This window comes from Oratosquilla oratoria, chromosome 5 (assembly GCF_046742065.1).
Source record: "Oratosquilla oratoria isolate Oo_2021 chromosome 5, ASM4674206v1, whole genome shotgun sequence".
NCBI classification, from domain to species: Eukaryota; Metazoa; Arthropoda; class Malacostraca; order Stomatopoda; family Squillidae; genus Oratosquilla; species Oratosquilla oratoria.
In genome coordinates, this window is record NC_134781.1 from 11,498,882 (window position 1) to 11,518,881 (window position 20,000).

A 20,000-nucleotide genomic window follows, 5' to 3' on the forward strand; every position below is an offset into this window, starting at 1 on the left:
GATGATGATGATGATGATGATGATGATGATGATGATGATGATGATGATGATGATGATGATGATGATGATGATGATGATGATGATGATGATGATGGTGGTGGTGGTGGTGGTGGTGGTGGTGGTGGTGGTGGTGGTGGTGGTGGTAGGGCGGTGATGTCGATGATGATACTAGGGAGGAGGAGGATAATTATGATGAGTACATTACCGAAGCGTCACATTTATATTCCAATCTGAGCATCCTTTTTGTTGCAGAACCCTTACTGCTGAATTTCCACGTCAAAGCCCGCGACATACAGGACATCGATGAGAGCAGTATGGTAAGTACTGGAACAATTTGTATTGTATGTACACACACACATACACATACACACACACATACACATACACACACACACACACACACACACACACACACACACACACACACACACACACACACACAAGTGTATGTATACATACATATATATATATATATATATATATATATATATATATATATATATATATACTGTATATATGTATACACACATATATATATATATATTTTTTCAAAGTTACAGTAACTTAAACCAATACGCGTATTGGTTTAAGTCACTGTAACTTTGTTACGGGTTAGCTGGGTTCGAATCCTCTGCTCGTCCAAGTTTCAATTTCCAACGGATGCCTCCATCGAGCGATTCTTCAGTCTCGACTGCGATGGCATGGAATTAAAAGTGATTTGTGGTTGAAAAATATATCAATTGATCCCTGGGAACCATTCAGTGTATATGTATATGTATACATACATATATATATATATATATATACATATATATATATATACATACATATATATATAAATCTGACCTTGCTGCCGTCATGCGAGAATCTTGAGGAATTCAAACCACTTATCTCTGGGTTTTCGACTTCAGGCGTTGGCGCCTTAGTTTGCTCTGCTACCATGTTCCCCTTGAGCAATCTGACATGAAATGGCTCCACGGTAGCCTAATGCTTACCGTCTTGAACTCATGAGCAGTTGGTCGTGAGATCAAGTTCCGAGACCCACTATGGGCTTGCTGCGTTGGCTCTTGACAGCCCTGGACGGGTGGGGAGGCGACGCAGCATCGGCCTAGAAGTGAATAATTGGATAAATGAATAAATAAATAGAAAATTAATAGATAAATAAAATAGTTGTCGCAACTGACAGGACTTTACCCTACCAGGGATTTCTCACTTCCCAATGCATAGGAATGAGATGGTGAGTATAATAATCGTTTGGTTACATCAGGAGTCACTGACCTATTGCCTGTGCTTTTAGATAGCTGGGCAAGTGATAGTTTCCGGCATCCATTGGGATTCGAACCCGGGTTTATGAGGCTACAGTGCAAACGAGAAGTTCAATGCATCGAGACTGATGACTTGACGTCTTTGATAAAGCTACGCCCTGCGATCCTATTACGGGTGTATACTGCCAATTTCTATTCAACTTGGTTGAGGACATGGTAGTGATGGGGTCGATTATGATGGACTGTTTCACCTGTAACTATCATAACCATCGACATCGAAATCTGATTTGGTTTTCAGGTGTTCGTAAATCGATTTAGAATGAGTAATACGGTGTCTGCCATATCGCATCAATCACGCCGACAAGCGTGATTCGAATATATCACGACGCGAACTTTATCAACATGGTCGTGAATGCACAATTTTTGTTCGGGTCCACATAAGACGATTTTATTATCCTGAGGCACCTCGTTATGCCCAAAGGATATCCTCTAAGACGAATAAAATCGTCTTTTGTGAGACGAAAGGAAAGTAAGTGAATTACGTTTCGTTATTGGTGAGGATCCCACGTTGAACAATGGAGGGTGTTTTGGTCTCGATTCTTTTTCTTTCTTTCTGTCTTTTAACAAATGGAGTCCATTTGTCGTCACTTGCCCTGAAAGCGTCTTTCCCATTCGGCTGCACCCCTTCATCACTTCAGTCATATTTCACGCGTCTCGTTCTTGCTAAAGAGAAACTAATGGGGGTCAATGCTTTGTCCAAACTAAACAACGCAATGTCTTGTCCTCAGTCTTTCTGTAGCTACCACCACCGCCACCCCTATGGTGACTTGCTCAACAGAGTTTTATTCTGACTAGCAACAAACAATGTTAATCACCTCAGAGGTCTCTCTCTCTCTCTCTCTCTCTCTCTCTCTCTCTCTCTCTCTCTCTCTCTCTCTATCTATCTATCTATCTATCTATCTATCTATCTATCTATCTATCTATCTATCTATCTATCTCTATCTCTCTCTATATCTATCTATCTATCTATCTATCTATCTATCTACCTATCTATCTATCTATCTATCTATCTATCTATCTATCTATCTATCTATCTATCTATCTATCTATCTATCCCATTCTTCTTCTTCTTCTTCTTCTTCTTCTTCTTCTTCTTCTTCTTCTTCTTCTTCTTCTTCTTCTTCTTCTTCTTCTTCTTTCTTCTTCTTCTTCTTCTTCTTCTTCTTCTTTTTCTTCTTCTTCTTCTTCTTCTTCTTCTTCTTCTTCTCCTCCTCCTCCTCCTCCTCCTCCTCCTCCTCCTCCTCCTTCTTCTTCTTCTTCTTCTTCTTCTTCTTCTTCTTCTTCTTCTTCTTCTTCTTCTTCTTCTTCTTCTTCTTCTTCTTCTTCTTCTTCTTCTTCTTCTTCTTCTTCTTCTCCTTCTTCTTCTTCTTCTTCTTCTTCTTCTCCTCCTTCTTCTTCTCCTTCTTCTTCTACTTCTTCTTCGTCCTTCTACTTCTTCTTCTTCTTCTTTTTCTTTCTTCTTCTTCCTCCTTCCTCCTCATCTTCTTCTTCCTCCTCCCCTTCTTCTTCGTTTCTTCTTCTTCTTCGTTTCTTCTTCTTCTTCGTTTCTTCTTCTTCTTCGTTTCTTCTTCTTTTTCTTCCTCTTATTCTTCTTCTTCCTCTTCTTCTACTACTTCTTCTTCTTCTTCCTCTTCTTCTACTACTTCTTCTTCTTCTTCTTCTTCTTCTTCTTCTTCTCTCTTTACATTTCAAGTGTTCAGCCGTATACACCCAGTGCAGAACTACCGGGCTATCCTCTATGGGATAATACAACCTCTCTACCTCACTACGATGGCTTCATCAGGTTTGGTGTCAAGATGTGGAGTATTGCATGTGTTCAAATGGCTGTGGCTATGAATGACGTCTGAACACAGTGTAAACTACTCTTCATAAGAGGGAAGAAGCTTTTGGTATACAGACGGAAAGCCGTGTAACCAGTTTGACTAAACTTGTATATTTTCATCAGACTAAGACAAGACGAATTTGGTCAGCTAAGTAGTGAACTTATAGAGAAAGAGAGGAAGAGAAGAGGAGAGAAAGAAAAAAAGAGGAAGAGAAGAGGAGAGAAAGAGAGCGAGAGGAAGAGAAGAGGAGGGAAAGAGAGCAAGAGAAAGGAGGAAGAGAGAAAAATAGAAAGAGAAAAAGAAAGAAGAAAGGAGTAGAAAAGGAGAGAGAGAGAGAGGAAGTGAGAGAGAAGGAGGTATAAAAGAGGAAGAAAAAGAGAAAAAGAGAAACAAAGAAAGAAAAGAAAGAGGAAGAAATAGAGAGATAGATAGATAGAGAGAGAGAAAGGAAAAGTGAGAAAGCTAGAGAGAAACAAGAAGAAAGAATGAGAGAGAAGAGAGAGGGAGAAAGGAGAAGGAGGGAGAGAGAGAGAGAGAAGAAGAAAGAGAGAGTGAGAAGAGAGAATAAGAGAGGGAGAAATAAAACAGAGAGAATGAGAGGGATGGGGGAAATTAAGGAAAAGAGAAATTCCAAATAATCTCTAATGTACTACTGAAGTTCTCATCACTGAAATTGAATTGTTTATTGAATTTTGAAATGAGATTACTGCATTACCTTTCTCTTCATCGATCACCGATGACAAAGGCAATGGAGTTGGCCATAAGTTAAATATTCATGAGAGCTGCATACCAATGCTTTATGGTGTTGATATTGTGGCATAGAAATTGAAATGAATAAGAAACTACAAAAGATTACAAAGGAAGAGTATGCAGACAAGACACCTTACGGTCCATAACTAGGTCGGATATAGAAAAGAAAAAATAAGTAAAAAGACAAAATGAAATAGATAAATAGATAATAATAGACAATAAACAAATAAATAACAATAATTTATGTTAAATAGATAATAGATAAATAATGAAAAATTAACAGATAAATAACAATAAATAAATAATAATGAATAGATAAATAAAATTAAATAAGATAAAGGGTAGGCATTACAGCAAATTGTTTAGGTGTTTATATAAATTTATCATAAAACTTCGAACTGTACTATATCGCACTTCCTCTGCGGGAAGTTTATTCCATTCATTTACTACACGGTTGGCGAAATGGTTTCTACCCATTTCCAAATTAAATCCACTTCCTTACAGTTTGAGACAATCATATCTTTGTCTGATTCGTATTCAGTGTGAATTTTTTCTATTCATTTCTATTTGTTCATTATATGTCTATTTATTTATTTGTTTGTTCGCTTTTTTATTTATTCATTTATTTATTTGTTTGTCTATTTATTTATTTATCTATTTATGTTTCATTTATTTTTTTGTTTATCCAGTTTATTTTCATTTTTATTTATCCATTTAATCGTTTGTTTCTTTATCTATTTACATATTTATCTATCTATCTATTCATTTATCTATTTATTTATTTATTCATTTATCTATTTGATGACTTATTTATTCATTTGTTGATTTATTTATATATTTGCTTACTTATTTATTAATCTATATATATATATTCATTCATTAACTTATTCATTTATTTATTCATTTGTTGATTTACCAGTCTATATGTTTATCTATTAATTAATTTATAAACATATTCATTCATTTAATCATCTATTTAGTTATTTATTTTTGCATCCAATATCGTTATAAACCAACAGGTCTGCTATAGATATGTTTTACCATTTGTCCTATTATAACTCTCATCGTCTCCAAAGGTTACAGCATCGGCAGTAGTTAGCGTCTCCTGCTGTGAACTCATTTGTTGATTTATCAGTCTATATGCTTATCTATTAATTAATTTATAAACATCTTCATTCATTTAATCATCTATTTATTTATTTATTTTTGCATCCAATATCGTTATAAACCAACCACTCTCATACTCTCCAAAGGTTACAGCATCGGCAGTGATTAGCGTCTCCTGCCGTGAACTCCTGACGGTTTGTTTTAATCGTGTCCAAATGCAACCGGGAGAGAATTGATTGGCGTAATGTCCAATAAAATTGTTGCCCAACTTTTTGCAAGACATGCAATGCGACCTATCTATAATCAATCTGGACTGAGGTTTGGCTCATTCGTTCCACTCTGGTTAGCTCCAGAAAACTACGATAGCGATGATAATAAGTATGGCAAAAGATACCTATAGCAGACCTGTTGGTTCATAATTGGTTCAAATGAAAAATAGACAAATAGGTTGGTTCATAATTGATTCAGATCAAAAATAGATAAATAGGTAAATAAATTATATGAGTGAATAAGTTTATGAATAAATACATTAATAGATAAATAAAAATGTATATATAAATGAAGACATAAATAAATTAATTAATAGAATTAAATAAGTAGATTAATAAACAAATTAGTAAATAATTGAATAAATAGATAAATAAATAGGGAAATAAATAAGTAAATAAAACAAAATAAATAAATAGATACATAAGTAGATAAATAAGTAAATTATATATATATATATATATATATATATATATATATATGTACATATATATACATATATATATATATATATATATATATATATATATGAGAGAAATTCGCTGGTAACAGCGACATCAATCTGATCATTTTTATGACAGTCGCATGCAGGATTCGAACCCGCTGCTTTCGAGCACCCGTAAGATCACCTTCACAGAGCTTTAATCCACTACACCAACAGAGACTATAAAAGCCTTGAAACCTGGAATCGAACTGATTCCCGAAGATAGGAAAGATCACTAATCTGCGACCCCAATTCCTGTTTTACACAAGGGCCAAGCCCACCAGTTGGCAAGGTGTAAGAATCGGAACAAATCCCTTTCACGCTTTTCGGCATTGTAACTAAGAGAGAAATTTTTACACGACGAATGTAAACACATTACAGAGACGTTCATCCGCCTGAAATATCTGCCGGGTCTCTAACAAAAACTGAAAAACAAAGCCAAACAAATATGGAGAAGAAAAAACACAGTTACAGAAGAACAGAAGAAAGAAAAATATTTTCAGTGGTTCCTTACTTTCCAAGTTTCTCGCAAGAATAGGGATAGAAATCGTACACTCCTCAGAACAGAAAACAAGGGATATTTTGTCCAATAACCAGCACACGGGAGAGAAAAATTAAAAGAGCGTGGTTTACAAGATTCCATGTGGTGGATGTGATGCAGCTTATTTTGGAGAAACTTCAAAAAGATTATACGAACACAAGAATGACATGCGATACCACAGAACATCTAATTCGTTAGTAATACACGCTACATAACACGGCCATATGCCTAATTGGAACAGCACCAAAATCTTACACACCGGTATGAAAAAGACAAGAAAAAATATCGAAGCTGCATATATCAACACTTTTAGTTCAACCAATCATAGAGAAGGATTTGTAAATTTAGCACATGTAACAGCAAGATTGATCATCAAGGGGGAACATACAGCGAACTCTATCCCAAGGCAATCTGTGAGGTGACCCGCTGAGTAAACAATGTATTTCAAATTGCCTGTACAATTATCTCTCTGAAGAAAACTCTGTCGAAACGTTAGAGAGTAAAGTACATATCTTATATACAGATGAGAGAGGTAAAGTTAGGGAACATGAACAAGACATCTCATGTGGCATCTATATTGTTGCGCGGGTTTTGTGGCAAATCGTCCGCTTTTACAATATGAGGAAATAATCTATTAACTGCCAAGGTGGTTATGTAATCTGGTGACCATTGGCCTTTTCAGATATTAAAATTCGGGAATTTTTTTTATTAAGGAAGATTAAATATTTTTCCTTTTATAACTACATTTGGATTTGAAAATGGTTCTTGCCTCGTCCCAATTTATTCTGTGATTATTGTTGGCTACGTGTTGAAATACCGCGGAGTTATGTTGAGCATATTTTACTGAGTTTTTATGTTCTTTAATTCTCGTTTTTAATTCTCTGCCCCTTTGTCCCCAATACACTTCATCACAATCTGAGCAGGGTAATTTGTAAACTCCGGGATTTATGTCTTCTGTTGGTCTGTGATGAACGTTAACTACTTTTCTGAATAGATTGTTGGGATAACTAAAAATGATATTTACGTTATCTTTTGGCAACATTTGAGAGAAAATATTGATGGATTGGTTAAAAGGAAGTTTTAGGCAGTGTTTGATCCATTTATGATATTGAGATGGATGGGAAGTGGATTTATGATAACTGGTTTTGGCCTTGCTTAAGGCTTTGTTTGTAAACCAGTCTCGGTACCCTAATCTTTTTAACTGAGTATTGATGATAGAAATCTCTGAATCTAAATAAGATGGGCTACATAATATAAGTGCCCTTAGAAAAAGACCCGAAGCAACACTATATTTGATATTATCAGGATGGTAGCTGTAGAAGTGCACATAACTCCCAGTATGTGTGGGTTTTCTGTACACTGTGAAAGAAAGAAGATCCTGATGTCTCATGACTAAGATGTCCAAAAATGGTAATCTGTTATCCACTTCCCATTCCACTTTAAATTTAATGTTAGCAGTAAGGTGGTTAAGTCTAATGAAGAAATCATTAAATGAACCCCACTCTTCATCCCAAATCGTGAAGATGTCATCTACATATCTATACCAGAACATTCCGTGGAGTTTTATGTCCTGCAGAAGTACCGTCCCGAAATATTCCATATATAAATTTGTTAGCACTGGAGAGAGATTGGATCCCATTGAACAGGCAAATTTTTGCTTGTAATATCTATCATTGAACGAAAATACATTTGTGCCAGCACATAATTTTGTCAAATTAATTATTTTATTAACTGAGATGGGAAGTTGATCTTGATAGTGCTGTAATTTATTTTCCAGGAACTTTAATACTTCTGCTACATTGATGTTCGTGAATAAAGACACTATGTCTAGGCTTAACAATTTACTACTTCCCGGAATATGATGACTCTTGATCTTATTTATAAAATCTTCAGAATGTTTTATATGTGATCCAGAAAAACACCCTACGAACGGTGATAAGACGTTCGTGAGCCATTTTGATATCTTACTAGTGCAAGAATTTCTATTAGATATAATGGGTCTAAGAGGGGTGTTTTCTTTATGTATTTTTGGGAGGCCATAAAAATTGGGTAACTGTGGATTAGTGACTAACAAGTTTTTAAAAATATCATTTCCCAAAATGTTGCATGCCTTTCTATTGAAATCTGAGACGGTACTTTTGAGAGGGTTTTTTTGTCAATTTTTCATGTTTCAATGTCATTTAAAAGATCAAAAGCTTTCTTTTCGTAATCTGAGTTATTGAGGATAACTATTTTCCCCCCTTATCTGCTCTGGTAATGATGACATCTTTACGATTAGTGAGATGATCTACTGCCAACTTGTAACGTTTAGGTAACCCGCAATCATCCTTAAAACAATCCATGATACCTTGCAATAAAATCCCTTTTAAACACAACAATTCACTGTCATAATTGTTAGAGGCCAAAAACCTATCAAATTCCACAATATAATTTAATGCATGATGTTTTGTGGGCTTCAAGGCAAAATTAACGCCTAGGCCTAACACTTCTAATTCATAACGTGTAAGAGTTATATCTGATAAATTAACAATGTTTTCTGTTACAGAAAACTTTGACCAAACACTATTATTGCACAGTCTTTCCAGTTTCTTATGAAGAATTTCTAGGTGTTTACCACTTACGTAGGAAGCTTTTATATATATACATATGTATATACATATATTTATACATATATATATACATATATATATATATATATATATATATATATATATATATATATATATATATACGTAAAGTAAACTAAGAAAAAAAACAGCAATTTGGTTAGATGTGAACATTCAAATGAATTTTAAAAATTCGATATGTAATGTATTCAACTGCCCCGAAAGAAACTCTGTTCCTTTCTCTGATTGTGTTGTCTCAATTCATCTCAAAGTTAAGTTGATATACATGATAGGTTTTATCCTGGCTAAGATCAATTGACTTCATTCTGTAAGGTCCCGATAAAGAGACACTAAGCTTATCAAAAGTCAGCAGGAGAGAGTCAGCATGAAATGTCTAAATTCGTCTATAATTAAAGGATTAATGAAGCCAATTTCAACACTGACTATGACAGTGTATCTTTAAAGTAATTCCAATAAATTCTATAAACTTCAGAGATGAGTGGAACAGGTTTCTATGGAGCAGGAATATGTCGCATCTAGTTCAACCTGAATAACTTATTATGGACCAAATCACTCGTGATAGCAAACTCTTTTAAATAATCAAATCCGGCCGTCGCAAAGCTTCGATCCGGGGTTTCTGAGTTTGCCAACCCCACGGCCCTGTGTGGTACATCGGTAGCACGTGGGACTCGTAGTCTGGGCGACCCCCGGATCAAAGCTTCGCAGCGATCAGGTTTGATAATTATCTGGCTGACCTAATTCACTTAGAAAGCAAATACAGTCGTTGTTCTAGATCCTTGCATGATTTGGAACCAATGTAATATGCAAATTGCCACGAGAAATGCCTCGTACTTTTGTAAACGTGTTCCAACACGTTTCGTTTTTTTTTTTTTTTTTTGGTCATTACAGATGAGAAAAACTTTTGCGATGAATAAACCAATTTTATCCTCCAGTGAATATTCTTCAAAATGAATAAGTCAATGGCTCCAAGTGATTATACTGTTTGGTTGTAATACGATCAATAATAGCTGTTTATCTTCATCCCTGTAGTAACGTTAGCATAAAGGTACACAATTCACACGAAAAAATATAGTTCAAACAATGCAAAAGTTTCAGGCTATATAACAGGAAATAATGTTTGATTTGTATGCTCACGTCTCGATAGCCATTTTCAAATTCTTGTGAGTTTGGAATGTTTGTTGGTCTGACTAGTCACATAAATAAACACTAGCCAGACTAGACGCGTGATTTGTTGACATTCTGGCCTGATTTATCAGATGTTATCACTCGAGTGCAGGCATTGGTGCATGTGTGTGTGTGTGTGTGTGTGTGTGTGTGTGTGTGTGTGTGTGTGTGTGTGTGTGTGTGTGTGTGTGTGTGTGTGTGTGTGTGTGTGTTTGTATTTACCTAGTATTTACCTAGTTGTATATTACGGGAAGGGGATCTATGCTCGTGGTGTGCGTGCGTGTGTGCGCGTGGTTGCATGCGTATTTGTTTATCAGATATCAGGATCGTTATTGATAATCCACTATTTTTTCATCGTTATTAGAAAAATATGTATATTTAGACAATTCGTCTACAACGTTACATTCACTTCATGTAGCTTCGTAACATATGGCTTGCGGTTTAAGGCAATGTTTATGACCAGAGCGTTAAATATGATAACATCGCGTGTCAAGTATCGGCAAAGGTGGAGGAAGAGGTGGAGGTGGAGCTGGAGATGGAGATGGAGTTGGAGGTGCAAGTAGAGGGGGAGGGGGATTGGGAGGGCAAGATGAGGAATCCAAAGCCATTCATGATCATTGATTGCATCTTCACGTAAAACTTAACCACTCACATCATGAAAGGAGACTCGTCCAAGGCTGTATCAATTAGCCCCCCTCCCGTCCCACTCCCCCTCACACACATTTCCTCGTAATAACGGAGCTTCAATGAAATGAAAACAATAAAGAACGAATTGATGGGCAATGCATTATCGATCTTTACAAATGGTGTAAGACTGAAGGAATGAGTGTTTTAAGAAGGAAATATGCTAGAACTGGCTTACCAACACAGTGGTTTACGAATGGAATAGACTTAGTAACCATGTAGTGATCGCTGAAACTATCGGCTGTTTTAAGAAAAGGTTAGACAACTTTATAGAAGGAGATGACGAGTGGTAATGGACATGGAACTGCCTAGTGTAAGCCTTATGGTCTCTTGCAGTCTCCTTCATTTTTATGTTCTTATAGCCAATGATTTATTTCCTATTCACTGTTATTTTACTTATTCATTTATTTGTTTATTTATCTATTTATATGTGTATGTACTATTTATTCAAATATCTGTTCATATATGCATTAATTTATTTATATATAACTCTATTTTGTTTAATTTTCATAAAGTTTCAAAAGATTTTTTGTCCATTTACTTATTTATTCATTTATCCGCTTACCTATATTTGTGATACTAATTATTTCTTATTTTATATTTTCATTTCTTTGTTTGATTGTTTGTTTATCTATCTATTCATTCATATATTATTCTATTCATTTATTCATATATTTATTAATTTATTTATTCATTTATTTATTTACCTATTTACCTATTCTTTCATTTATCTACTAATTTTTTCTTTATATATTCATTCAGTTATATATTCATTTACTTGGTTATATATTTCTTCATTTATCTATTTATTTATTTATTTACTTATCTATTTATCTATTTATGTATTTATTTGATTATTTATTTATTTATTTATTTATCTATTCATTTATTATTTATTCATTTATTTATATATTTATTTATTCATTTATCTATTTAGTTATTTATTCATTCATTTATTCATTTATTTATTTATTTATTTATTTTGAGTGGTTTGAGATGAAGGTGGGACTTCGCCAGGGATGTGTTGTGTCACCTTAGTTGTTCAATTTATACATGGATGAGGTAGTGCGAAAGATAAACACAAGGGTAATGGGCCGATGCTTGGAGATAGTTAAAGAAAATTTAGAAAAGTGGGAGATTTGCCAATTGTTGTTTACTGATGAGACTGCGCTTGTGGCAGGATCAGAGGGATTAAAGAAGATAGTGACGGAGTTTGGGAGGGTGTGCGAAAGAAGGAATTTAAAGATAAATGTGGGTAAAAGTAAGGTGATGAGATGTACAAGGAGAGAGGATGGCAGTATATTGGAAGTGAGTATTAAGGAAGAAAGACTGGAAGAAGTGGATATCTTTAGATACTTGGGTGCGAATGTGGCAGGAAAGAGAGGAGTGGAGGTGGAGGTAGAATGTATATTACGAAAAGAAAGTAAATGCCTTGGGGGATCAAAAAATGTAATGAGACATAGACATTTGGGAACGGATGCTAAGAGGAGATTGTATGAAGGGGTGATTGTGCCGACAGTATTGTACAGGGCAGAAACATAGAAGATAAGAGAGGAAGAGTTTAAAAACTTTTGAAATTAAATACCTGAGAAGTATGGCTGGGATCACTAGGCTGGATAGAATGAGAAATGAGGAAGTGAGGAGAACGGAGGTGGAAAGGGAGTTGGGAGATAGGATAAATGAAAGAGTATTGGGATGTTTGCACATTTTGCACACATGGAAAGAATGAGTAAATAAAGATTAGTAAAAGAGGTGTGGAAGGCAGAGGTGGAAGGAGTGAACATGAGGGGGTGACCAAGGATGAGATGGATGAGATGGAAAAGATGGGAATGTCTGTTGAGGAAGGAAGGGAGAAGACAGAAGACAGGGGTGAGTAGAGAGTGTCTGTGTATGGATGATGATGTGATGCATGGAAGGTCGTGGGTGGGGGATGGGGCGTGAGGGCGTATACATGAAGGGAATGAGAGGGGGTCGCCCATTAAGTGAAGCGCCCTTGCTGTGGATGATATGCTGAGTCTTGCTTCATTGTTGCTTCTGACCCAGGTTAGTGGCCGAGATGCAGGGATAACCCGTCATCCAGAAGGAGCCAAGAGGGAAGGAGGGGTGGTGAATGGGAGTGGAGTATATGGGGATGAAATGGGTGGGAGTAAATCTATGCCTTTGATTTTGGCTACCCCCCTTGTAAGTTGGAAAAAGCCGTTAGTATATGTATGTATGAATATATATGTATGTACACACACACACACATACACACACACACACACACACACACACACACACACACACACACACACACACACACACACACACACACACACACACACACACACACATATATGTATATATATATATATATATATGTATACATATATATATATATGTATGTATGTATATGTATATATATACATATATATGTGTGTATATATATGTATATATACATATGTATATATATATATATATATATATATATATATATATATAAACCACAATGCACTTTAATTCTAATCCATCAACATCGGAAGACCCTTGGAGGCTAACATGCAGAAATTGAAACGTGGTACGGACAAGGACTCGAACCCTGCTAGCACATGGCAAGTGCTGTTGTGACTTCATCGATATCTCTATTCACTGGGACCTATTCAGTGTTATACATATATATATATGTATATATATATATATATATATACATATATACATATACATATATACATATGTATATATATGCAGAAAAAACCACTGGGAAATAAGAAGCTTAGTCCGAACGTTTTCGTCTATTTAAGACATTATCAAGGAATACACAGTTACAAAGACAAAGGTGGATATATATACATAAAGTAAAAGACAAGCTAGGAACATGGGAAGTACACACAAGCCATGTTCCTAGCTTGTCATTTACTTTATGTATATATATCCACCTTTGTCTTTGTAACTGTGTATTCCTTGATAATGTCTTAAATGGACGAAAACGTTCGGACTAAGCTTCTTATTTCCCAGTGGTTTTTTCTGCATATTATTTTCACGTGTGCCTTGTGAATTACTGCAAAAAATGTATGTATATATGTATATACATATATAAATACATATATATATATATATATATATATATATATATATATATATATATATATACATATATATATATATATTACATATCCATTCACAGGACATCACTGTGGAATGGTACATCCGGCTCTACTGGAGAGACTCCCGTCTGCGTCCCCCACCAGAAGCTGCGGGGACGGAGAAGTGGACCACGGTTCACAGTGGCATCGTGGACCACATTTGGGTGCCAGACACCTTCATCGGTAAGTCCTGAGGTCGGTAGAGGGTTTCGGAAAGTGGTTTACTAAGACAGAAGCGCTGGAGGACTACATTTTATATAGTCTGTGTGCTCCAAGTAGTCCGTTCAGTGTGTGGGTGTGTGGCATATGTTGTGGCTTGCTGCTAGCCGTTCTGCCAAATCAACCTTAGTATATGCCTCTCTTTCTCTCCTACTTCTTATCTATGTGTTATTTGAAATTGTTTTTATGTATTCTTTATATAGTAAAGGAAGATTGTGCAACGAGTATCACTTTTTAGTAATATAAAAAAGATATGAATAAATTCTATGACATGGCAGCGCTTTTTTCCCCATGTTGCCACGCCGAGGTAACAAAAGTGAGACAGGTGGGCTTGGGTGAGAAATCGTTATTATAATCCTAAAAGTGACATTCATTGTACAATACAGCTTCTTTTACTATACACAGAGTATAAAATAATCAGATAGTGCACAGACTATAATAAGTAGTTGCCATAACCAACTTTGGGTCAGTCTCCGAAGAGGATTATGTTTTTGGCACGCACTGTTCAGGACGTTGTTTTGGTTTATTTAAGTTTACCTGTTTGGCGCTCCCCCGGTAGCGGAAGAGTGGTGATCTTTATCAATCGCTTCCGTACCTGGGTGGCGACACTTTCCTCCTCGTTTTGGTTGCCGTTACGCAACTCTATTCATTTCCGTTACCACCCCTTTGGTGGCAAATGTATAAAAGGCCTTTAATACCTTAGATATTCACTAACAATATTCAAATAATGACATTCATAGCGAGGTTAACACCAAGTACCTTCAGCCTCTAGAGAGACTCTTCAAGAACCTAGAGAAGAAGAGCTCTTAGTCGACGCTGAAGACACAGTGGAGGTCTTGTTGATAACTGAGACGTGCTTGGACATTATCCCTTTTTGTTAATTGATACTGATCATCGGGAGACTCATCTATAACTGCTACTTATCTTTGCAGACCACGTCAAGTCTATCACGTCTCCGATGTTGATGGTCAAGCCGCACTCCCTCCGAATGAAGCAGGACGGGCTCTGCCGATACTCGATCTCGTATGTACTCGAACTCAACCAGAGACTCAGATCGAAGACATAGACAAACACAGAAAGAAAGACAGACACAGAGAGAAAAAGACAGACATACAGATAGGTAGGTAGACAGACAGATAGGTATATACAGTAGATAGAGAGACATACAGACTGACAGATGAACAAAGAGACGGACAGACAGATGGGTAGACAATCAGACTGACAGACAGACAGGCAGACAGAAAAAGAGATAGATAGACAGGTAGACAAACAGACAGGTAGATATACAGACAGGAAGGCAGAAAGACAGATAGACATATAGACAGACAAACGGGTAGACAGGCAGGCAGATAGAAAAACAGACATCCAGACAGAAGGACACAAAGGTAGATAGACAGACAGGGACATAAACAGAAAGACAGAAAGACAAAAATACAGACAAACAGACAGAACGATAAAAAAGAGAGACAAACAGATGGAAAGACGAACTGAAAGACACACAGAAACAGACAGGCAGACAGGCAGACAGACAGACAGAGGAGAGAGAGAGAGAGAGAGAGAGAGAGAGAGAGAGAGAGAGAGAGAGAATGTTAAGAGCACGATTTTGTTAAAATTAAATAAGAAGTATGTGAGTGTGTGTGTGTGTGTGTGTGTGTGTGTGTGTGTGTGTGTGTGTGTGTGTGTGTGTGTGTGTGTGTGTGTGTGTGTGTGTGTGTGTGTGTGTGTGTGTGTGTGTGTGTGTGTGTGTGTGTGTGTGTGTGTGTGTGTGTGTGTGTGTGTGTGTGTGTGTGTGTGTGTGTGTGTGTGTGTGTGTGTGTGTGTGTGTGTGTGTGTGTGTGTGTGTGTGTGTGTGTGTGTGTGTGTGTGTGTGGTGTGTATGCGTGTGTGTGTGTGTGTGTGTGTGTGTGTGTGTGTGTGTGTGTGTGTGTGTGTGTGTGTGTGTGTGTATTCACCTTGGTCTTTGGATCACGTGTTAGACTCGTGATCGACAGCTATTTCCCTCCCGGAAGAGAGCTCAGAGCTCGTATGACCGATCTATGGGTAATGCTATGACCTTTCACACACACACACACCCAACTCCCCCCCCCACGAGAGTCAGAGTAACGACCCGAAGCACAGCGATACCGAAATAATTTCGGCCCTGGGCAGGATTCGAACTGGGTACTGCGAGCACCACCGTACTTCCCATCCAGCGCTCTACCACCGCGCCACCGAGTCGTGTGTGTGTGTGTGTGTGTGTGTGTGTGTGTGTGTGTGTGTGTGTGTGTGTGTGTGTGTGTGTGTGTGTGTGTGTGTGTGTGTGTGTGTGTGTGTGTGTGTGTGTGTGTGTGTGTGTGTGTGTTTGTGTGTGTGTGTGTGTGTGTGTGTGTGTGTGTGTGTGTGTGCGTGTGTGTGTGTGTGTGTGTGCGTGTGTGTGTGTGTTTGTGTGTCTGTATGTGTGTGTATTCTAAATAAACACACCACATACCGACATTTTTCATTACAGAGTAACAACACGTCTCTCCTGTACAATGGATTTCACTTCGTATCCGTTTGATACCCAGGATTGTGCGCTATCAATGGAAAGTTGTAAGTATCAGGTGACCAACCAAGATATATACCCACCCCTACCAATCACACATCCACCTAACTCTTCTATATTCATCCTTTTATATTAGCTTCCCAAACCACTGCCTGAGTCACGGCACCTCCACGACAGTTCCTGACAGCCGTAACCTTTCATCCCCACCGTTTCATTTACATGGTGACCATCCCTCCTCCTCCACTCATGCGTATTTAGAGAAGACGAGGATCAGCCCCTTCGGTCAGCGTCAGTTTACCATCCATTCATAAACATTTTCCACAGACACCTACTATTTGCCCTCTTCTTTCACTGCTCAACAAGATCCTCTTCACCCGGTCCATCCATCCAATTCTCGGCCTTCTCCTCAAGTTTACTCCATCGACTTTTTTCATCCACATTCTTTTTACTAATCTTTCTTCTTTCATTATATCAGTGTGCCCACGCCATCCCAATATTCTTTGATCAACACAACCTGCCCGTTTCCTTTCCATCTGGATCTCTGCCTCACCTCCTTATTTCTCAATCTATCCATCCTTGCAACTTTCATTATACTTCTCTCATAAACTTCACCTCATACATATCATAATGTCGTCTTTCTGCCTTCCTAATATTCCGAGCCTCTGACCCGTACAGTGCTGTAGGCACAATCACCCTTCATATAGTCTTCCCTTTGCATCCTTCCCCAAATTCCTATTTCTCATGACACTTTTTATTCCCCCAAGACATTTACTTGTTTTCTGTACTCTACAGTTTATCTCCACTCCAATTCCTCCATTCTCTGCTAAATTTTATCCTAAATACATAAAACTATCCATTTTTAGGGTTTGTCTCGAGTTGACTTACCATTCTCACCCCCATGTACATCTCATCACCTTATTCTACTTAATTTCTTTCAACTTTCTGCTCTCACATACCTTCCAAAACCCATCACTAATTGCCGACACTCCTCTGACCCAGCCACGAGCACAGTCACGTCCGCAAACAACAACCGGCTTACCTCCCACTTTCTTTCACTCTTACTAACCATCTCCAACACCTTGCCCATCACCCCCGCATTTACTTCCCGTACTACCCCATCCATGTACATGTTGAACAACCACGGTGACATAACACAACCCTGGCGTAACTCCACTTTCCCCTCAAACCACTCTCTCTCACCATTTCCAGACCTAACACAAGCTCTATTACTCGCGTAAAAGTTTTTGATAATACTCCCCAGGATTTTTTTCTATCTATATATTTCAAAAAATATCTTTGAATAAAATTGTCTTTTGATATTGGTTGACATTTTCTAATTTACTCTTATTTGAAAAAATCGTGATTATATGTGAGTAATTACATGTAGATTCTACTATTTCTTGTTATAGTTCCAGGAATATTTAAAGATAGAAGCACTGATGATCAGCAACAAAATAGAATGTCCAAACGTCCCCATCTCCTTGCAGATCAGTACCGTTCGTCTGAGGTCTCATACAAATGGCTCAAGGAAGGTGTCGAAGTAGCTGACACCATTAGGACTGTACATTTTGCCCCAAACTTTTTCATAGTCAACAAGGGTTCAGCGATTCATCAAAATGGTATGGATTATTATTATTATTATTATTATTATTATTTTTTTTTTTTTTTTTTTTTTTTTTTTTTTTGAGCACCCTCATAGGTTCGGACTGTCTAAATCAGGATCAAAGAGATGGACTGTTTCTCATATGTTCCTCTTTGGCATAGTCTAGGTAATTCCATTGAGAGCAATGTTCACTTATCTTCATGAGACTTTGACCGTAAGTTTTACCACGTGAGAAGTAGAAACTACCTTTCAAATCGCTTGATAAAGGAATGGGCTTTCCCTCCTTGGATATCCTTCTGTTCAAACCCGAGTCCTTACCTGAAGATCATCCAGGTCGCTCATGATATCTTCATACATTCCCCTTCCCTCGATTACATTTCACCCCGGGATGGATAGAAACAACTTTTCTATTTGTTTAATAAAGGCATGGGGTTTCCCTCAATAGATATACTCCTGTACAAACCAGAATCCTTCCAAAAAGATCATTCAGTTTTTTTGTTTTGTTTTTCTCACACAGTTTCTTTTCCTCGCGTCCGGGTCAACATCCGGCTGGTCCGCAAGATCAGCTACCACCTGATCAACACGTTCCTGCCCTCCGGACTTTTCGTCTGCGTCTCATGGCTCACTTTCCTGATTCCCCCGGATGCCATGCCCGGGCGTATGGTCCTCACTATTACCACGCTCCTCACACTGGTCTCCATGTTCAATTCCGTCAGGTAAGTCTTGCTCTGGTCGCAAATTAAACCGTGGTCCCATTTTTTTGTATGGTATTCTCTGTCTATTAGTCTCTCTCTAGCCACCTATTTCTCTCTCTCTCTCTCTATATATATATATATATATATATATATATATGTGTGTGTGTGTGTGTGTGTGTGTGTGTGTGTGTGTGTGTGTGTGTGTGTGTGTGTGTGTGTGTGTGTACACATACACATATATTCATGCATACAGAAACTGAAGGTTTTTTCACCATTATAAGGGGCAAGTGAAAGCACGCCCTTGTATTATAAACAAATAAAACCCATTCAATCTCACCTCTCGTTTTTACACCTCGGGGGTAAAAGTTACCCTGCTCCCCATCATGCAGTGAGGCACAGCTCTTCCACAGCAGGCCCCAACACCCAGACCTGCCCCTCCCCCCCTTCCCGCGAATCACCGGATGTCGACCTTATCCCCTTCCCACATCCCTTTGGACCGCGTCATCCCTTTCATCCACTCTCATTCTCCCTTTATTCACTTCCTCTATCTCCTTTGCACTCTCTCTTTCCTTCTCGACAGACATTCCTCATGTAATCAAAGGCTCTTTGACCTCTTTCTTCTCACAGAGGTGAAAGCCCAAGAGTCTCGTACGCCAAAGCTGTTGACCTCTGGATGATGGTCTGCATCGTTTTCGTCTTCCTGGTCTTGGTGGAGTACACGGTCGTCATCCGACTGAGGGAGCGAGCGAAGAACTTCAGGATCTTCCCCGCTGTAACCAAGAGAGATCCTGGCACCAGCAGGAAGACAGAGTCAACCGTTGGTCTGGTACGTGCTAAAAACTTGGCTGAATTTTAGGGCAGATATACATTTACAAATACAAACACACAAGCACATACAAACACACACACACGCGCGCATATATATAATAAATTATGTTTTCCATTTCACAAACTGAAAACCCGCAGCCTTAGAGTGACTGCTGACAATGGTCATTCGATATATCTCTCTGGGATGAATTATTGTATAATTGTTTTTGTTCTATTAGTGTGGGATTACTTATACATCTC

At 37.7% G+C, this 20,000-nt stretch overlaps 1 protein-coding gene across 1 annotated transcript in view; it reads left to right on the forward strand.

The window, feature by feature from the left end:
• Positions 1 to 20,000, forward strand: part of LOC143025667 (gamma-aminobutyric acid receptor subunit delta-like) — a 50,448-nt gene that overhangs the window by 19,797 nt on the left and 10,651 nt on the right. Inside the window, exons 3-9 of the mRNA XM_076185667.1 lie at positions 253 to 317; positions 13,936 to 14,077; positions 15,046 to 15,136; positions 16,599 to 16,681; positions 18,122 to 18,310; positions 18,755 to 18,953; positions 19,560 to 19,758. Coding sequence (XP_076041782.1) covers positions 253 to 317; positions 13,936 to 14,077; positions 15,046 to 15,136; positions 16,599 to 16,681; positions 18,122 to 18,310; positions 18,755 to 18,953; positions 19,560 to 19,758 — 968 coding nt within the window. The remainder of the gene's footprint in view (positions 1 to 252; positions 318 to 13,935; positions 14,078 to 15,045; positions 15,137 to 16,598; positions 16,682 to 18,121; positions 18,311 to 18,754; positions 18,954 to 19,559; positions 19,759 to 20,000) is intronic.